At 45.5% G+C, this 24435-nt stretch overlaps 1 protein-coding gene across 1 annotated transcript; it reads left to right on the top strand.

Moving 5' to 3' along the window:
• Positions 1–2129: 2129 nt before the first annotated feature.
• LOC123489602 (neuronal PAS domain-containing protein 1-like) lies at positions 2130–14879 on the top strand (the record flags this gene model as incomplete). The annotated part of the gene is made up of 3 exons (XM_045220033.1): positions 2130–2355; positions 13196–13362; positions 14641–14879. Coding segments are annotated over exons 2-3 (334 nt in total), but the record flags the coding sequence as incomplete, so codon positions are not given.
• Positions 14880–24435: the final 9556 nt, after the last annotated feature.

Raw genomic sequence — 24435 nt, 5'->3', positions numbered from 1 at the left:
ACCCAGCTGCTAATGCTTTGGTGCCTATTGGAGAGCCACCCCATTAAGCAGACCGGAACTGGATTTTCTTTCTCCAATGGTAAACGGAGTGGGACATCTTCATTTATTCACCATCTTTGATATTTGTCATTGAAGTCTGAATGACACTGACTCCTGGGGGTGCTCTAAGGCAATGTTGATACTCGTGCTCATGAGGGTTCACAAGGGGATATTTTTAAGACACAAGGGGGTTCCTTGTTTTGATATGGGAGTGCCTGGCAACCCTGTACACACCTGTATTCTGAACCCTGTGGATGATGATTATATGGAGACAGTCACCCGTCCCAATGAGTCACTCCTTCAAGGGCGTTGCAGGAATGCTTGGAGGGCAAAATCACCCACTCTGTCTCTCCGTCTCAGATCTCTTCTAAAACAGACAGAAGAGAGGAATAGACACACACAACCCCCAAAAGGCCCTTGTCTCGCTTTGGGCTTCTTCTTTTGAGTGGGTAACTTTTTTACTCCTGTGCTCAGTGTTGTTTTTGTTCTAGTGGCTGGGCTGTCAGCTGTTTAAACTGCTGAGGGGTGGGGGTCCACTGGGGGTCTTTGAGGAATTCACTGGCCCCCTCTCTCTCTCTCTCTCTCTCTCATTCACGGTTGTGGCTGCCTTCACAACCAATGAAACCAAAACACTGAATGCGTCTTCATTTGCCTGAACATTTCACACGCCTCTCTTTTTGTTGCTACGAGTCAGCTCGTTTTCCTCGCCTGCCCTTTTCTTCTCCGTTCTGTTCCTTTCCTTCCCACAACGTAAAGCCCATTTTTAGCTTGACATAATCTGAAATGGTACTTATCTCATTTTATGTCTACCTCAGTGCATTAACTTCAGCTATTTCCCTTTATGTTGCTGTTTTTCTTTTTTTGGTGAGTGCAGCGAGAGAGAGAGAAGGAGGGAGGGAGGGAGAGATTTGAAACCCAGACCACGGAGTAGACAACCTATCAGTATTCAGTGGAGAAAGTGAGTGATGGAGAGAGAGAGGCGGAGAGAAAAAGGAGGGGGGGTGATGTATCAATATTCTGAGTAGTGTTTGAGGGCAAGGGGAACGAGAGGGGAGGGGGTTAGGGGGGAGGGGGGAGCGAGGATGGAGGAAGGGAGGGAGGTTGGCGGGAGAGAGTACTTGAGTGAGTGTCTGAATGTGATTATTTGCTCATGTATGCACATGCTTGTGTGTGTGTATGTTTGTGTGTGAATGTGTTTGTGAGTGTATGTGTGTTTGTGCATGAATATGTTGAGTATGCGCGCGCATGTGTGTGTGTGTGTGTGTAAATGTTTGTTCACGTGCACCCTCTGTGTGATTGTTTTGCAGATGCTCACTTGTGTGCGGAATGTGGACGGGTTTGTTGGATAGACTGTGTATAAGACTAGGAAAACAGTTTACAATGTGTTTGTATGTGATGGAATCTCCCACTTGTTTCAGTTACACATACCCTCCCTTCATTCCCTCCGTCCCTCTCTCTCGCTTCTCTCTCTCTCTCGCTCCCTCTTCTTCCTCTTTCGCTTGGCTTTTACTCTCCCTGCTAATCAGCATTTGAAAGGCAGCTTTGACAGTGAGAAAGAAAGTGAGGGGAGCGGGAGGAGGGGTAAATGAAAGCAAGAGACACTGTGAGGGAGAGAGCGAGAGGCGAGGGAGAGAGAGAGAGACCGAGGTAAGGGCTGTACAAGCATGCCTTTTATATTTACTAGCGATTGAGGGGAAGAGAGAGAAAGAGGGTGAGAGAGAGGGTGAAGAGAGAGACAACCAGTGTGCGCAGCTTTCCCAAGAGGAAATTAAAAGAAAGAAGCTCAGCGAAAAGAGTGAGTGAGAGAGAGAGAGAGGGGGGAGGGAGGGAGAGGAGGAGAGAGAGAGAGAGGGAGCATGTCGGCGAGAGAGAGAGAGAATCTCACGCTGGCTGTCTCCTAATCCTAGTCCATCTCTAAGAAGTGGCGGAGGAGCAGAGTGTTAGCGAAGTGATCCAGAGCCAGGATAGCCTCTCTTCTCCACCAGCTAGCACCACTTGCGTGCTCACACACTCTCACAGACACACACTTGCAACGGGATTCCGCAGTGGGTCCGCCTGCGTGTCCAGGTCTTTTGTGAGCGTGAGGGATTGTTGTACCTCCAGTCGGTCCAGCCTCTCAGCCCAGCCAGACAGCCAGCCCACCCCCAGTGCCTTTGGGAGCAGGGGACCCCAGCCGGGCCGTTTTGGTGGGCACAGGAGTCTGAAGAAGAGGAGGAGGAAGGAGAGAGGAGGAAGAGGAGAGAGTACGTGTACTCAGAGTAGAGGAGTCAACGCTGGAAATGCCCATCAGGTGAGGCCATCCTGGAACAACTTCTGGTCAGTGTACACACACACACACACACACACACACTTGCACGCACATTCGCACACATGCATACAGGTTTACAAACACACTTCCACTGTTTGATAAGTTGATTTGATGTTGTAGAAATACTGTCAACTGGTTGACATTCCAACAGTCATGTGAGTGTTATATAGTTAGATGGTTATGTCCGTTTGAGAGTGTACTACGATGTTACATTTATTTTATAATGACAAAGTTACTTGTTTTAGGGAAGTCACACTTTTGTATGTCATCTACTCTCTTCATTTCTAAGCATAGTTTGGAAGATGTCAGACGTACAGACACATGATGGTCCTCTCCTCTTAAGAAAGTGTCTGAGCTGTAACAACATATCATTTAGTGGTAAATATTCATCTTTGAACTAGATTAATAGTGTCTGTGGAGATATCAGTGTGACAGCATTGGTTCAATTTAAAATGGAGAGGAAAGCAATATAGTTACAAGCAATGTGAAATAGTGTAGTTTAGATTTAGAATTGGATGGATATGTGATCTTTTTGGTAATGGTGAAGGACAACACATTGGATATAAATATACTTGTGTAAATATCTGCTTAGTTTTTCTGTCTGCTCAGGACTAGATATATTGTCTACGTATTTACCGTAACTCTCTAAAATAAACTGGATAAAAGTTGTTTGCATAACAGACATAAGCAAAGTACTTGCTTCCTAAGTTGTTTACTTTTGACAGTGCACTGAAAGGTCAACATGTATTATTATTGTTATTATTATTATTATTATTACTATTAAGACATGGTTTTTATATATATATAAATAATGTCATATTCTTTAGCCATAAAAAGCATAATATCCGTAAAATGTCCTGTCTTCTGTGGCTCGTTCAGAATAAGAAGTATTAGTAAGCTGCTGTAAAGGAATGAGAGAAAAGCCCTGTTGGCTGGATGGATGATTGTAGTGCTTTAGGGCACTAACAGCAGGTGGTCATAATTGGGTAAATGACCGTAACAAAATGGCTGTGTAATCTGGTGCCTAGTAGTAAATATCACCAATATTATTATATAATCACACCATACAAAAGAACATGGATCATAAGGTATTTTATGTTAGACTATGTTTTTCATTTGTGTCGAAGGCGCTGTTAGCTGTGTGTTTGTAGAAACACAACTACATAAAAGGGAGGAGAGAAGGGTGACTTAGGAAAGACAGAGTGGTGCATTAACAAACAAACGTGTGTGTGTGTGTGTGTGTGCAATCATGTGTTTGTATATGTCCGTGAGTGGGTGTGTTTGTGTGTGTGCATGTGCGCAAACAACACGGGGACCAATGTTTTACCCAGGTGTGTGTCCCTGGTCCACCTTTATGGAGTGCAGTGGAGGCTGGTGGAGGAGGATGGGAGAGCCACGGTATAGGCTCGGAACACACAGAGACAACAAAGCGTGTTTCAAAAATACGTCAAAGACAAATTATTTTAACCTAAACCATTTAATAAAGACATGTATAGTACAATATTATGGGAATGGGAATGAGAGGGCTACTTACACAGTGTTGGGTAGGGATCACAGCAGTGATTGAATGAGGGTATGAGATATGAGTTGAGGTGTTCAGAGGCATGACTTCAGTGCAGGACAGAGGTTGAGGTGTTCATAGGCTTCAGTGCAGGACAGGCTCATCATGGATGGATGGTGTTGGAGAAGAGCCAACTCTTCCACTGAGGGCAGGACAGGATTTGACTGGGAAGACAAAAAACAATAACACAATACACTACACAGTTAGACAAAAGAGCTAAGAATGAGTTAGTCCAAGCAAGGAGTAAAATCATTGACGTGTAATCATGTGATTGCGTTTGTGTATGTGATTGACCATCATTGAAAAAGTTTGTTTTAATCAATTATTTGGTGAAATATGAATATATTTACTATAGTTTTATCTAAAAAGGAAAACTTTTTTTAATGTTTCACTATTTTTATTTTTATGAAATTTCATTGAGGAGGATAGTCCTCCCCTTCCTCCTCTGAGGAGCCTCCACTGATGGAGTGTGTTGTTTGTTGACAGTAATTTACTGTTTCTGTGCTGTGTGAGAGTGTTGTGAGGTATAGCAGCACAAGATCCTACCACCACCACCATCTGTAGGGCACCACCTGCTCGGTCACTGCAGGTGCAAGGAGAAATCACTCCACCCAATAATACACAACCACTTCATAGACCACAATACAAGTGTTGATTTTAGAAGATGTTTTCGGGCTGTGGTGGTTGTGTCTGTATCAATAAAAGACATGGAGATCGAAAACCGCTCCAGACATTATTGGTATTAGTGACGCAGGCTATTTCTACAGAGTCACTCGTTCCTATAAGTTCTGAAAGGAGAAGATATGCATTGTCTCGATCAATCAGTAATAGTTAATATTAGTCCTTGTGGACCGTGTTCAAACCAGCACTTGTCTTCTTTGATTTGTTTCTATCTCTGTCTGTTTGGGGGATTTGACATTCTGGACCCTGTCCTCTTCTGTACTAGTGAAAATATGGAGTCGAGCTCCCTCAAAACTACTTTAGATTTTTTCACGATATGGAGAGATGCTTGGGTGAAGGGATCATCCTTGGCAACCGGGCAATGATATATTTTGCTCTGTTGAATAACATGTCAATGAACTGACCTCCAACAGTTATTGCAGTGAAAGGGATCTGAGAGGCAACATTCACATAGAGGGAGAGAGAGGTCCGGAGATGTCTGGAACAAGTATAGATCTGACAGGTTGACATTGGGATGGCGTTGGTAGTTGTGGATGGGGAAATACATGTTTGAAGACAGATAGTCATTGAAATGTTATTTTCTGAAGAATTTCTTCAGGGTCAGGAATGAGGAAGATATTTAGACAGACCGGTAGACGTTCTACTTTGTTTGACTGTTGACTCACCGTCAAAGAGGACAGACAGACAGACAGACACACACACACACACACACACACACACACACACAGAGGTGTCTGACTGTTGACACACACACAGAGCGAGCGAGCGGGAGAAGTGTGTGAGCGTTGACAGACAGTGGCTGCGTCAGTGACAGAGGGTGTCAGCTCAGTGTCAGTGAGATGTGTTTAGTGTCACACTCTGCTGACCTGATCTCCGGTCAGTCTGTCCACTCTGGCCCGCTGTGGCTCCTTACATAACCCCTGCTGTCATTCACACACTGCCCTGCAGGGAGCCATGGCCCGAGCACACACACATACAGACACACAACGGACGGATGCGTGCACACACACACATACACAAGCACAGATGCAGACACACATACATACACACACACACACAGCATATACACACACGGACGCACACATGCATACATACAGGTAATTGCCAAAATAATAGAAACATTTGAGTAAATGAGGGAGACAAAGTATATTGAAAGCAGGTGCTTCCACACAGGTGTGGTTCCTGAGTTAGTTAAGCAATTAACATCCCATCATCCTTAGGGTCATGTATAAAAAGGCTGGGCAGGCAATTATTTAGGCAATTATTTGGGCTACCATGGCTATGCCCGCATAGGATGACAATGCCCCCCATCCACAGGGCACGAGTGGTCACTGAATGGTTTGATGAGCATGAAAACGATGTAAACCATATGCCGTAGCTGTCTCAGTCACCAGATCTCAACCCTATTGAACACTTATGGGAGATTCTGGAGTGGCGCCTGAGATAGTGTTTTCCACCACCATCAACAAAACACATAATTTCTCGTGGTAGAGTTCAATACACTTGTAGAATCTATGCCAAGGCGCATTGAAGCAGTTCTGGCGGCTCGTGGTGGCCCAACCCCTTATTAAGACGCTTTATGTTGGTGTTTCCTTTATTTTGGCAGTTACCTGTACACTGTACAGGGTTTCAAAAGGATTATTCGGCTGTCCCCATAGGATAACCCTTTTTTCAAGAAAATGACATACCCTAGACAAGGTGGGATCTTTTTGTGTCTGTAAAATAAACTTTGCAGAAATGGCAGTGGAAATACCTTTATGTGCAAATATTGATATAATTACCATCATATTGAAGTAAACTTGGATGCGATGATATGTTGTGTGGTCCTCCCAGGTTCCCAATAGAACTCGGGAAAGCTGCAGTTTATTAGGCTACAGATAAAATAAGTTTCGATGAACTTCACAGGGTGGTGAAAGTGCACGTGATGAGCTCCTTTCCAATAAATATTGAGGGTCTTATTCTGGTGACATGATGATCAATGCTTGGCTGCCGTTTGCCCAAAAAATATATAATCTCTCTCTTTTGTCCATAATAATCTCATCATGTAGGCTATACCCGCACTGTATCTGCGAACTGTTGGCTAGAGCGCACGTGCCAAGATCAGAGTGGGCACATCCGCTATACTGTATAACACAATTTTGTTTGTGACAAAACCATCAGTAGATTCGAAAATGGGATGGAAACCCATTTAACTTGTATTTTTATTCGGAATTTAACCTCAAAAGTTATTTTTATGTGTCATCAATTTGATCGAAACACATCTCTACACATATTGTTTTTATGCGGATTTTAGATGAAAATCTTTCACCAGTTGGATGGAAACCTAGCTATATTTACAGATATTTGGTACCAGTTTTTGTATACTAATGGAGTTTTCCTCACGAAACCCAGACCAAAAAATACCATGTTCTGTGATATGAGTGGTATTTAGATTTTAATAACTTATTTTTTTACATTCGTTTTTTGACCATTTAAAGATATAAACATAACATAAACAAATGTTTTTGGCAAATGTTTTTATATATTGTTGAACATAATATACTCTACGGGCATATCAAAGTTCCATAGTGGGATCTCTGCTATTTTGAGTTATGATCCAATTTGGGTGCGTTCGTAAATTCACTCTGGCCCTCTACTCCGATTTCAGAGCACTCTCGTCTGAGCGTGCCAGAGAGCAGAACAACTGATGAATTTATGAAAGCGCACCATCTCTTGAATATGACCGGTGTCAGTAAACGTAGGCAAAAAAACGTAATACAATTGTTGCCAGGAGCACAGTCACAGTCACCAATGCTCAGAGTGAGGTGTTCATTTGTGTCTGGAAGTAGCTAGTAAGCTAGCCAACTTTAGCCAGTTAGCTTGGGTGCTTTACTGCCATTGTGAGGTCAGAACGCTTGGATCAACCCTACTCCTCGGCCAGAGCGTCCAGTGTGCGCTCTGAATGCCCCGAAAGCAAAAACGCTCTTACTTTACAAACGGACAATCTGAATAAGCTCTAAATTTAGGAATGCCCAGAGCGCACTCTGAGCGCACTCTGGCACTCCAGAGATAATTTACAAACACACCCTACGCAAGCATTACCAACAGAGGGAATGTGAAAATGGATTCAAAATGGTTGCCCTCTGCTGGTGATTTGCTTGATGTGTAATGATACACGTAAAAGGTGTGCTGTGATTGGTTACATTGCCTACTATGCCAATTTCTCAGTATAAAATGTGCCATAACTGTAAAACTAGTAGAGATCCCACATAAATTTGATATGCCCGTAGAGTATATTATGTTCAACAATATATTGAAAAATTAGCCAAATAAATGTTTTTGTATTTTCAATATTCAGAAAGGTACGTAAGAAAATAGTTATTGAAATCAAAATAATACTCCTATTACAGACATGCGGTAAAGCTTCATATGATACCAATGTTTGCTTTGTAGCACCTAAAGATGAAACACTATGGAGTCTTTAAGGAGGTAAATTATTTCTCAATTATGCTTTTAGATACACATTTCTAATATATGTCAACAATCCTTCCTCCAAAGGATTACATTTCGTGAAAATCCGCCAAATCATGGTCTTTTTTTGTCTGGTTTCGTGAGGAATCACTCAATACGAATAGAATATACACTGAACAAAAATATAAATGCAACATGCAACAGTTTCAAAGATTTTACAGAGTTACAGTTCATATAGGAAATCAGTCAATTGAAATAAATTCATTAGGCCCTAATCTATGGATTTCACATGACTGGGCAGGGCGCAGCCATGGGTGAGCCTGGGAGGGCATAGGCCCACCCACTTGGGAGCCAGGCCCAGTCAATCAGAATTAGTTTTTCCCAGAAAATGATTTTATTACAGACAGAAATTCTCCTCAGTTTCATCAGCTGTCTGGGTGGCTGGTCTCAGACGATTCCGCAGGTGAAGAAGCCGGATGTGGAGGTTCTGGGCTGGCCTGGTTACACATGGTCTGCGGTTGTGAGGCCAGTTGGACATACTGCCAAATTCTCTAAAACAACGTTGGCGGCGGATTATGGTAGAGAAATTAACATTAAAATCTCTGGCAACAGCTCTGATGGACATTCCTGCAGTCAGCATGTCAATTGCACACTCCCTCAAAACTTGAGACATCTGTGGCATTATGTTGTGTGACAAAAACTGCACATTTTAGAGTGGCCTTTTATTGTCCACAGCACTAGGTGCATCTGTGTAATGATCATGCTGTTTAATCAGCTTCTTGTTATACCACACCAGTCAGGTGGATGGATTATCTTGGCAAAGGAGAAATGCTCACTAACAGAGATGCAAAAAATGTGTCCACAAAATTTGAGAGAAATAAGCTTTTTCTGTGTATGGAAAAGTTCTAGGAACTTTTACTTCAGCTCATGAAACATGGGAACAACACTTTACATGTTGCGTTTATATTTTTGTTCAGTATAAATACCATGTGCACTGAGGATATTCCAACATACTCTCTTTAAAATATTGTACTGTACATAAAAGGACAAGGATACAGTATATCAGAAATTACGTAAATATTCTTCTTACATACTGCCCACACAAAAATACAGGACACCTGCAAACAAAGAACAGACAACGTAAATAGACATGCATATACTAAATCAAGTACAGGGCAGGTACACTGGAATCCATTCTGCACTAGAACACACCTACACAACTTATGCAACCCTTATAAGCCACTGATACTGGGCTGAACTCTCTGACATTTGTATACATGTATTTCTATTTTAATGTATTTGTATGTTAATGTGTCTGCGCTTGCATGTGTGTGTGTGTGCATACTGTATGTGTGTGTGTGTGTGTTAACCCTGTGTGCTAGTGATGCACGGGTCAGCTGTTTGTTCACCTGCACCACCCGCATGTGGGAATAACCCATCCACAACCACCCGCCCTTCACCCACACAATATCTCATGACCCTAAATCCGCCCGCCCCGCGTATATAACTGCAGGGTCATGAGTCAACCCGCGCATTACACTGTGTGCTGGGCTATGGCATGTGGTTATTTAGAGGTCAGTGGTGATGTTCTCCCTGCCAGAGGGAAGTGGATTTGTGTCTTTCTTCTAAACTGTTCCCAGATAAGAATACGTAGGTACAGCAATATTATGCATCTCTCTCTCTATCTCCCTAAGTACTTTCCTTTTCCTTTCGGACAGTTTAGGAGATCTTTGGTGATTTTGTTGCAGTTCTGACTCATAAGTTTCGCTTCAACTTATCGCACCTTTCGTTACATTCATATGCCTTTAACTATTCTTTTGGATATTTATATAACTTCAATGTAATTGTATTCATAAGAAATCTTATTTCCCTGCTTAGGCCCTCTCTGATATTAATCTACCGGCCGTCAGGGATACTTTCATGTATGGGTGTTAAAGTGGGTCTGTGGTGTATTGACAGTGTTCACAAACAGTATTACCATGCTATCTCAGAGCTCCAGCCCGAGGTGGATCATCATCATAGAAAAGCATGGATTTTCTGTTGCAGCGTGTCCGTGAGGACTAGGACATCAAAGAAAGCCTACTGAGGCCCTATGAAATAAAAGAGGAGGAGGGAGAGAGCTATCGATTAGTATAGGTGAACATTAGCGAAACTCCCTCTCCTCCATTTCCTCTCTCTCCACCCCTCTCTCTATCTCTCCATTCATCTCCCTTCTCTCGTTTTCTCCACCCATCCCTCTCTCTATCGTTATCTTTCCATCTCTCTCCATCCAACCCCATCCTCTCCATCCATCCTTCTCTCTGGAAGGTTCTACAGTAGATCTATTGGTTCTGTGGTCATTCAGCTATAGGTTAGGCCTGTTTAGGAATGAATGGTCAACCCCAACTGCTTGTGTTCCCTCGTGGCCACTCCATTCGTTCTGTTCCATCCCTCCTTCCCTCATTTCCTCCTCATTGCCGTGACGATACCTGGAGGCGGGCAGGGTCACTCTGGTCTAATCTAACAGAGTATTGATTCCATTAGATAATTAATGACCCGGTTGGGGGTTGGGGAGGACAGGGAGGAGTGCAGTGGGCGGAGGGAAGCGCTAAAGCCCTTGAGAGTTGGAGAGAACCTTGATCCGGAGTCAAGGTCAGACGCAGCCGACGCCTCTGTGGAGGTGGCTTGCCGGCTGAGGACCGGAATACCGAACCTGAGAGAGAGAGAGAGAGTAATCATAATGTCCAGCGATCCAGTGCAGACATGGATTGATCAGCAGTTGAATAAAAAGTAAATAGAGAAACATCTGGCTTCCAAATGTTCCACCATCAGTCGTGTGATGGCATGATAAGCAGTCTACCCCTGGAAGACCAGAATACTGAGCTACCTCTTTATGGACACTCCAGCCACTCGTCAAGGTCTATTCACCGATGTGATAATAACCCCACTGGAAGAAAACATTTCACATTCTATAAGTAAAATATTGCATAATTGATATGGATGAGTTTTTGCCTCTGTACAGTTTGGGACGTTTTCACACCTCTACGGTCCCTCGCTCTCTCTCCTTTTGTGAGATGGGAACTAGCTGTCCTGTCGGGTGGTTGAGGGACCAGTCATACCGTATAGTAAACATTTAAAAGCAGACAGACAGGCAGGCAGACAGACAGACAGACAGGCAGACAGGCATTATTTCATACAGGTAAGAGGAGTAGAAAGAGGGGAAACGGGAAGATAAGGAGAGGTGTGCGGCTGTTGTCTTTCCCAGTGTCAAAGCAGGCGGTCTAACTGTATCGCTGCACAGGCCAATGTTAGCCGGCTAAAGTGGGAACTAATTTATTTGTTCTTTTTTCAAACATTCTATTCTATTCCAATCCATTCCATTCTATTTTATTCTATCCTATCCTATTCTATTCCAACTATTATATTCCCTGAGGTGTGCAGTGTAGTAGGTATTTAGACCCAGCTCCCCCCAACCTTGGCCAGGTCTTCTATGGGGCTCCAGGGGGAGAAGTGGCAATCCAGCAGGCAATTGTCTGCGTGCTGTTTGCCTTAAATGTGTTCATTTGCCCGACTCCCCCAGTCAGAGCTCCTTGGGGAGGGTCGGAGCGCTTTAACGAACCTCTGACAGCTGGAGGCCCTAATTAAACGTCCCCGCTGAAAACAAACAGCCGAGAGCAGCCAAACGAACTAACTAATACAACGACCAACCAACTGCCGGAGAGGCTCTGAATGGTGAACGCACTCCCTCCCAGCACTGTGCTGCCTACATGAGAGCCAGCCACAGAGCAGAGAGCAGGGCAGCACAGCATGAGGGATCACACAGACATGCACATGTCCCACACACAGAGCTGCTTGGATGCACACGTATGCATGCACACACCATAATACTTTGAGGTCCTGTATACCAAAGTCATGCTGTTTTGGCAAGGCTACTGTGGTATGTTTAGAGCCTCATACAGTATGTTTTATATCTGAATAATTGTTCGTTGTTTTCAATAACCCTCCATAGATGACACAGCTGTAGAGAACATTTGCAGTCAGAGGCCTTTGCCGCGGTCCATTTGGGGGAGTGCATTAATAGTCTTCCAACCTGCGACAAGGTTATGAAGCTGATTGAATAATTACTGTTGAGGCCCCGTCCATTACGGCCCACGCCGCTGCTGATGTGCTGCCTGGCTTCTGTCTATAGAGATAGAGATGCACGGCCGATAGAGACAAAGATTAGATAAGGACAGATTGGGTCAATTAAGAGATAAACATACAGGTACGAGACAGAGCGGTTGTGTGTGTGTGTGTGTGAGAGAGAGATATGGTGTATGTGAGGGGAAGATAAACTGTGTGACTTTTATTTCCCCCTCACACAATGTGATGTACTCAGCCAGCCAGGTTGGGGAAGGTGATGTAAAATGTCATTGTTACACACAGCACAGGGACAGTGTGTCGGCTACAGAGATTCTACATTGATGTGATGCCTGTTTGGGAATTGGAAGGTGTAGCATGTGTTGTTACAGTCATGTAAAATGTACTAGAAAGTATTCTCTTGTGGAGAGACTACATAAACATCTCACCGAATTACGCAACATTTGAGTTCTGGGTTAACCAAGATTAAATAGAAAGTAGTTGAATTGAAATGTCAAAGTGAAGTGATAGCTTGGCCCAGCTCAGTGTGGCTCCACATATTCCAGCTCCCTACCCCAGCCTGACCCTATTCTACCCAGCCCAGCCTGGTTCTCCTCCCCTGGTAGTGTTGACCCAGCCGTAGAGAAGGCACCCCTGGCCGCAGGGCAGGACACCAGGCTGCTGCAGGCCACAATGACCTTTTAAAGGTCACCAGAGCACAGAGGCAGAGAGGGGTAGGGGAGAGGGAAGTCAGCCAACTGGCACCACTGGTAGAACTGGGAGCCAGAGGGTGAGTGTGTGGGGGAGGCAGGGGAATTGGGGGCAGGGGGTCTTCTACGGTCCCTGCTTTGCCCTGTGTCTTTGGTAACCGGAGTGAGACTTCTGTACTGAATGCCTTTTTTTATCACAGTGGATGTTCTTCAACGCTTTTATAGAGAAATGTACACCTAACTAACCCTAATTCTCTCTCTCTCTCTCTCTCTCTCTCTCTCTCTCTCTCTCTCTCTCTCTCTCTCTCTCTCTCTCTCTCTCTCTCTCTCTCTTCCTCACTCCTGCAGGGGATCTGAGCCTGTCACAGCCTCGGCCAATCACAGCCTGCGTTAGAGGTGGCGGCTGCGTGTGATTGGAGGATGGCGACCATGCCGTTCGTCAGCGAGGGAAAGTGTGTGAGCGTGGAGTGGGACTTCCTACAGGGACTACTGGCCAAACCCCCCACCCTGCCCTGGTGAGAAACATACAAATACAAATACACATACACACACACAATAGCATTGCATAGCGAGTGCTAACACACACAAACACTTACTCATATTCTATACCATCACATCCACTCACCCTGTACTGTATAGTAAAATGGTTATTGCTCTGTAGCCTTGGCTGTCATGGCTGTTAATCTCTTTCCCTTAGTGGGAGATTACGTACATTTGGCTGGAATTATTAATGGACGGTCATTTATAGGCGGATATAAAAATTAAGCAGAATCAATGGGTGAGTATTGATTGTCCTCTCTGGTGAGTTGAGCTCGTATAATAATGAGACGTTGTGGAGGACAGAGCTTTTCTAAACACAGCTGTTTATACACCCTGGAGAACACAGACCGGCCGGGGAAACACGGATGTGTTGGCTGATTAGGACAAATACCCCACACTTGCATGCAAAAACACACAAACATTCACACACACACGCATGGAAAGATATGTACACACACATTTTATTTTCTCTATTTCTCCCTCTCTATTGCTCTCTCTCTCTCACACACACACAAACACACACACACACCCCCTCCCTCCCGTGGCAGGCAGTCTGCAGGCCCGGAATGAGAATTGATGTCACAGACACGGGGGACAAATGCTGTTTCTTTATTCTACCACAGACACAAACTGTGGAGTCGCCGTGACAACATAATTCTACCACTCAGGTCCCATTGAGGGGAGTCGATACCCAATCAGAGAGACAGGCTACCTGGGCCCTGGGCCCCCTCTGCCACACGGCCCCTCCCCCTTTCCATTGATCCCTCAATCACTGCTGCAGCCCAGCACCCGCCAGCCAGTCACATGGCTTTGTGTGAGACAGCGAGGGAGAGAGAGTGTGGATGCGAGTGTGTGTGTTTGTGCGTGTGTGTGTGTGTGTGTGTGTGTGTTTGAAGCAGAGGCACTAGCTGTGCTGTGTAATAGCAATGTGTACCAGTGGGACAGGGGAATAGACCCTGGTAGATAGAACACTTTCTGTCTGTAATTACACAGACAGACAATCTGCTGGAGGCGGATTAGAACTGAGATTGGTTCACTAAGATTGCAGGTGTCATTATCTACCTTTTAAAGGACTGTTCCCGGTCATCATCAGCATATGTGACCAAGCCACAGGTGGTCATTCTGCGGTTAGTTAGGATTCCTTATCATTCCAGTTTTGGCATGAACCACACCCCCTTTTCACTTAGAATTCTCCTCTACCCGCTCTTTACTATCTCTCCCCTCTCCCCCGGACCTTTCCTCTCCTTTTCCAGTTTGCAGAACCTGCGGAAGGAGAAGTCTCGTAATGCAGCTCGTTCCCGTCGCGGTAAGGAGAACTTTGAGTTCTTTGAGTTGGCTAAGATGCTCCCTCTCCCCGGAGCCATCACCAGCCAGCTGGACAAGGCCTCGGTCATCCGCCTCACCATCAGCTACCTGCACATGCGCACCTTCGCCAGCCAGGGAGACCCGCCATGGTGCCCCCTGCTGGAAGGAGAGAACCACTACAGCAAAGGTGAGCCCTCACCCTTACCCTACCCATGATCTTAACCTGAAATGACTCGAAAACTCAGTCGCCAATGCTGCAACAAAAGCATTTGACACATTTTACTGTAGGTGTATCAGCATTGTAACAGCACTATAATATTCTATGTAGTCCTTCTCTTACCCAATGCACCGCACAGACACACATCTCACAGAGATTGAGACACAGAGATTGAGACACAGAGAGTGAGACAGAGAGAGACAGAGAGAGACACAGAGAATGAGACACAGAGAATGAGACACAGAGAGTGAGACACAGAGAGTTAGACAGGGAGAGTGAGACACGGAGAGTGAGACACAGAGAGTGAGACACAGTGTGAGATACAGAGAGAGAGATGCAGAGAGTGAGACAGAGAGAGACAGAGAGAGACACAAAGTGACAGAGAGAGAGACAGAGAGAGAGACAGAGAGAGACACAGAGAGTGAGACACAGAAAGTGAGACACAGAGAGTGAGACAGAGTGAGACACAGAGAGAGAGACAGAGAGAGAGACACAGTGAGACAGAGAGTGAGACACAGAGAGAGAGACGCAGAGAGTGAGACAGAGAGAGACAGAGAGAGAAACACAAAGTGACAGAGAGAGAGACAGAGAGAGACACAGAGAGTGAGACCCAGAGAGTGAGACACAGAGAGTGAGACACAGAGTGAGACACAGAGAGAGAGACAGAGAGAGAGAGACACAGAGAGTGAGACAGAGAGTGAGACACAGAGAGAGAGAGAGACAGAGAGAGACAGAGAGAGCGACACAGAGAATGAGACACAGAGAGTGAGACACAGAGAGAGAGACACAGAGAGAGAGACACAGAGAGAGAGACACAGAGAGAGAGACAGAGAGAGAGACAGAGAGAGAGAGAGAGAGAGAGAGAGAGAGAGAGAGAGAGAGAGACAGACAGAGATACACAAAGACACAAAGACAGAGAGAGGATACATAAAGGAAGGAGGAGCCTATTGGTGCGATTTGTAATTACAAAAATTAGCTATATAACGAGGAGAGTGTGATTATGAGGGTTGTCTAATTGCTACTATTACTGAGGGGAAACAACTCAGCTACAATTAGGTGTGTGGGTGTGTGTGTGTGTGCACGTTTTATAAGAGCACCTGTGAGGAGTGCGTGTGTATGTGCGTGGTAGTGTCAATGGTTGCAGAAGTGTCTGTGTGGGTGCATTATCCTTTTTTGCACCAGTGTGTGTCTCCCCGTTACTCTCAGCAAGTCCTCCTGAAATGGGACAAACCCATGATATCTCATTGATATTGTATTGAGACATGAACATAGATATTATGTACCTTACAAACAATGGGACTCTAGGTCTCATATGCCCATATATTCGCTTATTTTACAAGAAAGTCCTTGAATGACTCATAGAGTTACTGTATACGATCATACTCTTACCATTGTTTGGTAAATATGTTTTCGAGGATCTGGCGTTGGAAGAGGCCTGGTGAAAGGAAGACATGGATATCTCATTGAAAAGCACATCTATCTATTCAATGCTTCGATCAGTCGTCAATCAATGTTCATGTCAACCGATGTTCATTTGACCATTGATCGATTTCTAATGTCTGAAATCTATACTGAAGTTCCCTCTGGAAAGAAATAAGTAATTATATTCTATACATTAGCCTTCAGAAAACATGAAAGTATGACGCACGCACATGTTGGGCATGATGCTGGTATGGAGGTCAGTTCGACACAGAGGTCATCCACCGGTACCCGAATACCCGAGACCCGACCTGGGACCCAGAATTCGAAATAATGTCACAGGTCTGGGTCGGATCTGATATGATTGTCACTTATTCCGTACACTGCCATTGGATGTAACGAGAGAGAGAGAGATGTCACTTATTCCGTACACTGCCATTGGATGTAACGAGAGAGAGAGAGAGAGAGAGAGAGAGAGAGAGAGAGAGAGAGAGAGAGAGAGAGAGAGAGAGAGAGAGAGAGAGAGAGAGAGAGAGAGAGAGAGAGAGAGAGAGAGAGAGAGAGAGAGAGAGAGAGAGAGAGAGAGAGAGAGAGAGAGAGAGAGAGAGAGAGAGAGAGACTGTATATTTTATCAATTAAATGAAAAAATATCAATGAAATGATAAAATATACAGACCACAAATTCCAATTGGCTATACTTAAACTCTTTAACATCATCCTTAGCTCTGGCATCTTCCCCAATATAAGGACTGATCACCCCAATCCACAAAAGTGGAGACTAATTTGACCCCAATAACTACCATGGGATATGCGTCAACAGCAACCTTGCGAAAATCCTCTGCATTATCATTAACAGCAGACTAGTTCATTTCCTCAGTGAAAACAATGTACTGAGCAAATGTCAAATTGGCTTTTTACCAAATGACCGTACGACAGACCACATATTCACCCTTTACACCCTAAGTGACAAACAAACAAACCAAAACAAAGGCAATGTCTTCTCTTGCTTTGTTGATTTCAAAAAAGCTTTTGACTCAATTTGGCATGATGGTCTGCTATACAAATTGATGGAAAGTGGATTGGGGGAAAAACATATGACATTATAAAATCCATGTACACAAACAACAAGTGTGCGGTTAAAATTGGCAAAAAACACACATTTCTTTCCACAGGGCTGTGGGGTGAGACAGGGATGCAGTTTAAGCCCCACCCTCTTCAACATATATATCAACGAATTGGTGAGGGCACTAGAACAGTCTGCAGCACCCGGCCTCACCCTACTAGAATCTGAAGTCAAATTTGTACTGTTTGCTGATGATCTGGTGCTTCTGTCACCAACCAAGGAGGGCCTACAGCAGCACATAGATCTTCTGCACAGATTATGTCAGACCTGGGCCAAAAAATGTCCAGTTGCCAGGACCACAAATACAAATTCCATCTAGACACCGTTGCCCTAGAGCACACAAAAAATGATACATACCTCGGCCTAAACATCAGCGCCACAGGTAACTTCCACAAAGCTGTGAACGATCTGAGAGACAAGGCAAGAAGGGCCTTCTATGCCGTCAAAAGGAACATAAAATTTGACATACCTGGCTAAAAATACTTGAATCAGTTATAGAACCCATTGCTCTTTATGGATGTAAGGTATGGGGTCCGCTCACCAACCAAGAATTCACAAAATGGGACAAACACCAAGTTGAGACTGCATGCAGAATTCTGCAAAAATATCCTCCTTGTACAACGAAAAACCCCAAATAATGCATGCTGAGCAGAATTAGGCCAATACCCGCTAATGATCAAAATCCAGAAAAGAGCCGTTCAATTCTATAACCACTTAAATGGAAGCGATTCCCAAACCTTCCATAACAAAGCCATCACCTACAGAGAGATGAACTTGGAGAAGAGTCCCCTAAGCAAGCTGGTCCTGGGGCTCTGTTCACAAACACAAACAGACCCCACAGAGCCCCAGGACAACAACACAAGTAGACCCAACCAAATCATGAGAAAACAAAAAGAGAATTACTTGACACATTGGAAAGAATTAACAAAAAAATTGAGCAAACTTGAATGCTATTTGGCCCTAAACAGAGAGTACACAGTGGCAGAATACCTGACCACTGTGACTGACCCAAACTTAAGGAAAGCTTTGACTATGTACAGACTCAGTGAGCATAGCCTTGCTATTGAGGAAGGCCGCCGTAGGCAGACCTGGCTCTCAAGAGAAGACAGGCTATGTGCACACTGCCCACAAAATGAGGTGGAAACTGAGCTGCACTTCCTAACCTCCTGCCAAATGTATGACCATATTAGAGACACATATTTCCCTCAGATTACACAGCTCCACAAAGAATTAGAAAACAAACCCAATTTTGATAAACTCCCTTATCTACTGGGTGAAATACCACAGTGTGCCATCATAGCAGCAATATTTGTGACCTGTTGCCACAAGAAAAGGGCAACCAGTGTTTATTTATTTTCCCATTTTGTCACGATCGTCGTAATGAGTGGACCAAGGCGCAGCGTGAAATGCGTACATCTTTTATTGAGTACTATTAACAAAACAACAAAACGAAACGTGAAGTCCTCGGTCATAAACACAAACCTACACGGAACAAGATCCCACAAAAGACAAGTGCACAACAGGCTGCCTAAGTATGGTTCCCAATCAGAGACAACGAGCCACAGCTGTCTCTAATTGGGAACCACCCCGGCCAACATAGAAACACATAAACTAGAACAAGAACATAGAAAACGAAACATAGAACCTAACACCCAGAAACTAACACATAGAAACTAACACCCTGGCTTAACATACAGTGGGGGAAAAAAGTATTTAGTCAGCCACCAATTGTGCAAGTTCTCCCACTTAAAAAGATGAGAGCGGCCTGTAATTTTCCTCATAGGTACACGTCAACTATGACAGACAAAATGAGAAAAAATTTTCCAGAAAATCACATTGAAGGATTTTTAATGAATTTATTTGCAAATGATGGTGGAAAATAAGTATTTGGTCTATAACAACAGTTTCTCAATACTTTGTTATATACCCTTTGTTGGCAATGACACAGGTTTTCACACACTGTTGCTGGTATTTTGGCCCATTCCTCCATGCAGATCTCCTCTAGAGCAATGATGTTTTGGGGCTGTCGCTGGGCAACACAGACTTTCAACTCCCTCCAAAGATTTTCTATGGGGTTGAGATCTGGAGACTGGCTAGGTGTCACGATCGTCTAGAACAGGAGACCAATGCGCAGCGTTGCGAGTGAACATAGTATTTTATTAAATGCTCACACGAGCAAAACAAATAAACAACGAATCCGTGACGTCTGTGGTACAACACGCACACACACGAACAAAATCCCACAACCCGAAAGAAAAACAGACAGAATAAATATGGCTCCCAATCAGAGACAACCAGCCGACAGCTGACACTTGTTGCCCCTGATTGGGAGTCACACCGGCAAACATAGACAATAGACAACCTAGAACACCCACCAAAGAAATAGAAAACATAGACTGAACACACCCTGGCTCAACATAAAGAGTCCCCGAACCAGGGTGTGACAGTACCCCCCCCTAAAGGCGCGGACTGCGACCGCGCCTAAATACGAGCAAACAGGGGAGGGCTGGGTGGGCATCCCTCCTCGGCGGCGGCTCCGGCCCCGGGCCCGATCCCCACTCCCTCTCCAACCCCCCAAAGTACTCCTGGTCCTGTCTAGCCCCGCTGGCCGGAGCCGGACTGACGACACGCGCCCCTGGCTTGGTGCGTGGAGCAGGAATGGACCGGAATGGGCTGGCGACGCACACCACTGACTTGGTGCGGAGAGCAGGGACGAGCCGGACAGGGCTGACGAGACGCACCACAGACTTGGTGCGGGAAGCTTGGATGGGCCGGACTGGGCTGGCGACGCGCACCGTATCCCTGGTGCGAGTGGCCGGAACAGGCCGGGTCGGGCTGGCGACGCGCACCGTATCCTTGGCGCGAGTGGCCGAACAGGCCGGTCGGGCTGGCGACGCGCACCGTATCCCTGGTGCGAGTGGCCGGAACAGGCCGGGTCGGGCTGGCGACGCGCACCGTATCCCTGGTGCGAGTGGCGGAACAGGCCGGACCGGAGCTGGCGACGCGCACCGTATCCCTGGTGCGAGTGGCCGGAACAGGCCGGTCGGGCTGGCGACACGCGCACCGTATCCTTGGTGCGAGTGGCCGGAACAGGCCGGGTCGGGCTGGCGACACGCACCGTATCCTTGGTGCGGGAGCAGGCACAGGCCGGGCTGGGCTGGGGACGCGCACCACAGGCTCCATGCAGGAACAGGAACAGACAGGACCGCACTGAGGACACACACCCCTGGCCCTACACGGGGATCAGGAACGGGCCGGACCGGACTGGTAACACACCCCAGTACCCTTGGCCGTGCCTCTACACCTTCCTTCCCCCTCGTGACCAGTGGCCCCCTTAACCTGGCGGCCCTATCTGCCAACCTCCTGCACTCCTCCAACCCGTACACCTGCTGCCCCGACGTCGTGAGCCCCCTAAACATTTTCTGGGGGTCTCTCCTCTCCGTGGACCAGGCCTCCATCATTCTCGCCCCATTCTCGCTCCTCTGTTTCCAATTATCGCCCCTTCAGCTCCTGGACACGCTGCTTGGTCTGGTCTTGGTGGGCTTTTCTGTCACGATCGTCTAGAACAGGAGACCAATGCGCAGCGTCGCAGTGAACATAGTATTTTATTAAATGCTCACACGAGCAAAAACAAATAAACAACGAATCCGTGACGTCTGTGGTACAACACGCACACACACGAACAAAATCCCACAACCCGAAAAGAAAAACAGACAGAATAAATATGGCTCCCAATCAGAGACAACCAGCCGACAGCTGACACTTGTTGCCCCTGATTGGGAGTCACACCGCAAACATAGACAATAGACAACCTAGAACACCCACCAAAGAAATAGAAAACATAGACTGAACACACCTGGCTCAACATAAAGAGTCCCCGAACCAGGGTGTGACACTAGGCCACTCCAGGACCTTGAAATGCTTCTTACGAAGCCACTCCTTTGTTGCCCGGGTGGTGTGTTTGGGATCATTGTCATGCTGAAAAACCCAGCCACGTTTCATCTTCAATGCCCTTACTGATGGAAGGAGGTTTTCACTCAAAATCTCACGATACATGGCCCCATTCATTCTTTCCTTTACGGATCAGTCGTCCTGGTCCCTTTGCAGAAAAACAGCCCCAAAGCATGATGTTTCCACCCCCATGCTTCACAGTAGGTATGGTGTTCTTTGGATGCAACTCAGCATTCTTTGTCCTCCAAACACGACGAGTTGAGTTTTTACCAAAAAGTTCTATTTTGGTTTCATCTGACCATATGACATTCTCCCAATCCTCTTCTGGATCATCCAAATGCACTCTAGCAAACTTCAGACGGGCCTGGACATGTACTGTCTTAAGCAGGGGGGACACGTCTAGCACTGCAGGATTTGAGTCCCTGGCGGCGTAGTGTGTTACTGATGGTAGGCTTTGTTACTTTGGTCCCAGCTCTCTGCAGGTCATTCACTAGGTCCCCCGTGTGGTTCTGGGATTTTTGCTCACCGTTCTTGTGATCATTTTGACCCCACGGGGTGAGATCTTGCGTGGAGCCCCAGATCGAGGGAGATTATCAGTGGTCTTGTATGTCTTCCATTTCCTACTAATTGCTCCCACAGTTGATTTCTTCAAACCAAGATGCTTACCTATTGCAGATTCAGTCTTCCCAGCCTGGTGCAGGTCTACAATTTTGTTTCTGGTGTCCTTTGACAGCTCTTTGGTCTTGGCCATAGTGGAGTTTGGAGTGTGACTGTTTGAGGTTGTGGACAGGTGTCTTTTATACTGATAACAAGTTCAAACAGGTGCCATTAATACAGGTAACCAGTGGAGGACAGAGGAGCCTCTTAAAGAAGAAGTTACAGGTCTGTGAGAGCTAGAAATCTTGCTTGTTTGTAGGTGATTTTTTTTCCTCAATTTGTCTGTCATAGTTGACGTGCACCTATGATGAAAATTACAGGCCTCTCTCATCTTTTTAAGTGGGAGAACTTGCACAATTGGTGGCTGACTAAATACTTTTTTTCCCCACTGTATAAAAGTCCCCAGAGCCAGGGCGTGACACATTTGTACTTTAACTATTTGCACATTGTTACAACACTGTATATAGACATAATATGACATTTGAAATGTCTTTATTCTTTTGGAACTTCTGAGTGTAATGTTTACTGTTAATATTTATTGTTTATTTCACTTTTGTTTACTATCTACTTCACTTGCTTTGGCAATGTTAACATACGTTTCCCATGCCAATAATTAGTATAGCTAGCTAACATTAGCTAGCTTAACTAGCTACTCCCGGTTTGATGCAGTCAAGATAGGTACTATGTAATCATATTTGATGATAAATAACCTAGCTATGGCAGCTATTAGTCTACTATAGCGCGAGGCGGCTTGGTTGGTTGCTGTCTCTTGTCTCTCTCTCCCTCCTCCCTGCTCCCTGTGTCACTTGCTCACAGTACGGCCCCTCCCCCGCCTGCTAGAGTGGCAACTCTCTCTTCCTCCTCTCGCACTTTATCAGCTCCGGTTAATAAATTAGCTTAAACATTTTATTTTCTGCTGCTTCCCTCACTTGGATCGAACCAGGTCTGGATCCGACCAGGTCTATACGGAACTGGTCTAGTTGTCCTCGGGTCCATTCGAAACGGGTCTCTATATTTTAAGATTTAATTAATGCATATCAGGTCCAGGTGGGAAATCCCCAGGTCCATTTCGTAAAGTGTCCAAAAACCTCTAAACCCCAACCCTGCTTTTGCATCATGGTACTTGTAGTTAGACTTTGAAGCACCTGAAGTGTGATGCATGGCTGTAATTCCACTGGAGGAATGTGGTGTGAAGTCCAGCCGGAATCCTGAGGGGGACGCTTGTGGCGGCATTCCTCCTTCTCTTCTCTTCCTCCCGGGGTTTAGGCGGTGGGGGTTGGGGTGGGTGAGGGCCACGGGGAGAGAGAGATTGGGGGGGTAGTGTGGTTTTTGTCTGCTTCCCACGTTTCAAAGCCAGTCTTGAAAAATGAATAGACAGAGGAAAATCAATTGCATGACCTTCACACAGTGAGAGAGAGGGAAGAGAGAGAGAGAGAGAGAGAGAGAGAGAGAGAGAGAGAGAGAGAGAGAGAGAGAGAGAGATGGAGGGGTGGTGGAAGAGGAAACAAAGGAGTGGTAGAAAGGGAGATTACCAGCGGAGGAAAAGTAAATGTCTCAAAGATATGTAGTGATGTTTTTTCAACCATTATGTGTGTGTGTGGTGGGGGTTGGGTCTACAGTAGAGTACATTAGTCCTGAACCTTCAATTTAATGTATTATTCAAGACTACTGTATATGCACAGGTGATATGAGTTTTTGAGAGAATCTCTCTTTCAGATAGGACTTCTACCCTGTAGAAATGCAAAATATTAACCTGTCTATTTTCAGAAGCGTCTCAGTATTTTGCAGTTTTACAATATTGTAGAGATTTCGTCTAATGACAGAACACACTGACACAAGCCTCTAAGATCTTCTAAAGACACCTGAAGAGAAACCAGATACCAATTTAACAATTTTTTCTGTCACTGTTTGTGAGGTCTCTCGCTCTCTCTAGCTGTCTCTTGACTTTGACTTTCAGTCTGCCTCTCATTTCTCTGCCTCTCTCTGTCCGTCTCTGTCATCTCTCTCTCTCCCTCTCTGTCTTACTGTCTCCTCATCACCTCTCCTCCGTCGCTCTCCCTCACTTTCTCCATGTCTGCCTCTCCCCTAATTCTCAGCGTTTAAAGTGGCGATGGCTTTTAAGGGAAGTTAATTGCACTCAAATTATGTTCGACCGCGGAAGAAATGAAGGAGCGACAGAGAAAGAGAAACCGGGAGAGAGAGGGAGGGAGCGAGAGAGGGATTGCAGAGTGAGAGGATAATTGCGGTGGAGAAGGACGTTGCGATTATGGTTGCTCTTTCTCTCCTGTCTGTCGTCTCAAACCCTGTCTGTTCCTACATGGGGTAACAGACACACACTCACATACGCACACATACTCTCTTGGATAACCATCAAAA

The sequence above is a fragment of the Coregonus clupeaformis genome, unplaced genomic scaffold (genome assembly GCF_020615455.1).
Source record: "Coregonus clupeaformis isolate EN_2021a unplaced genomic scaffold, ASM2061545v1 scaf3051, whole genome shotgun sequence".
Classification (NCBI taxonomy): domain Eukaryota; kingdom Metazoa; phylum Chordata; class Actinopteri; order Salmoniformes; family Salmonidae; genus Coregonus; species Coregonus clupeaformis.
This window is presented reverse-complemented; position numbering and strand designations above follow the sequence as displayed.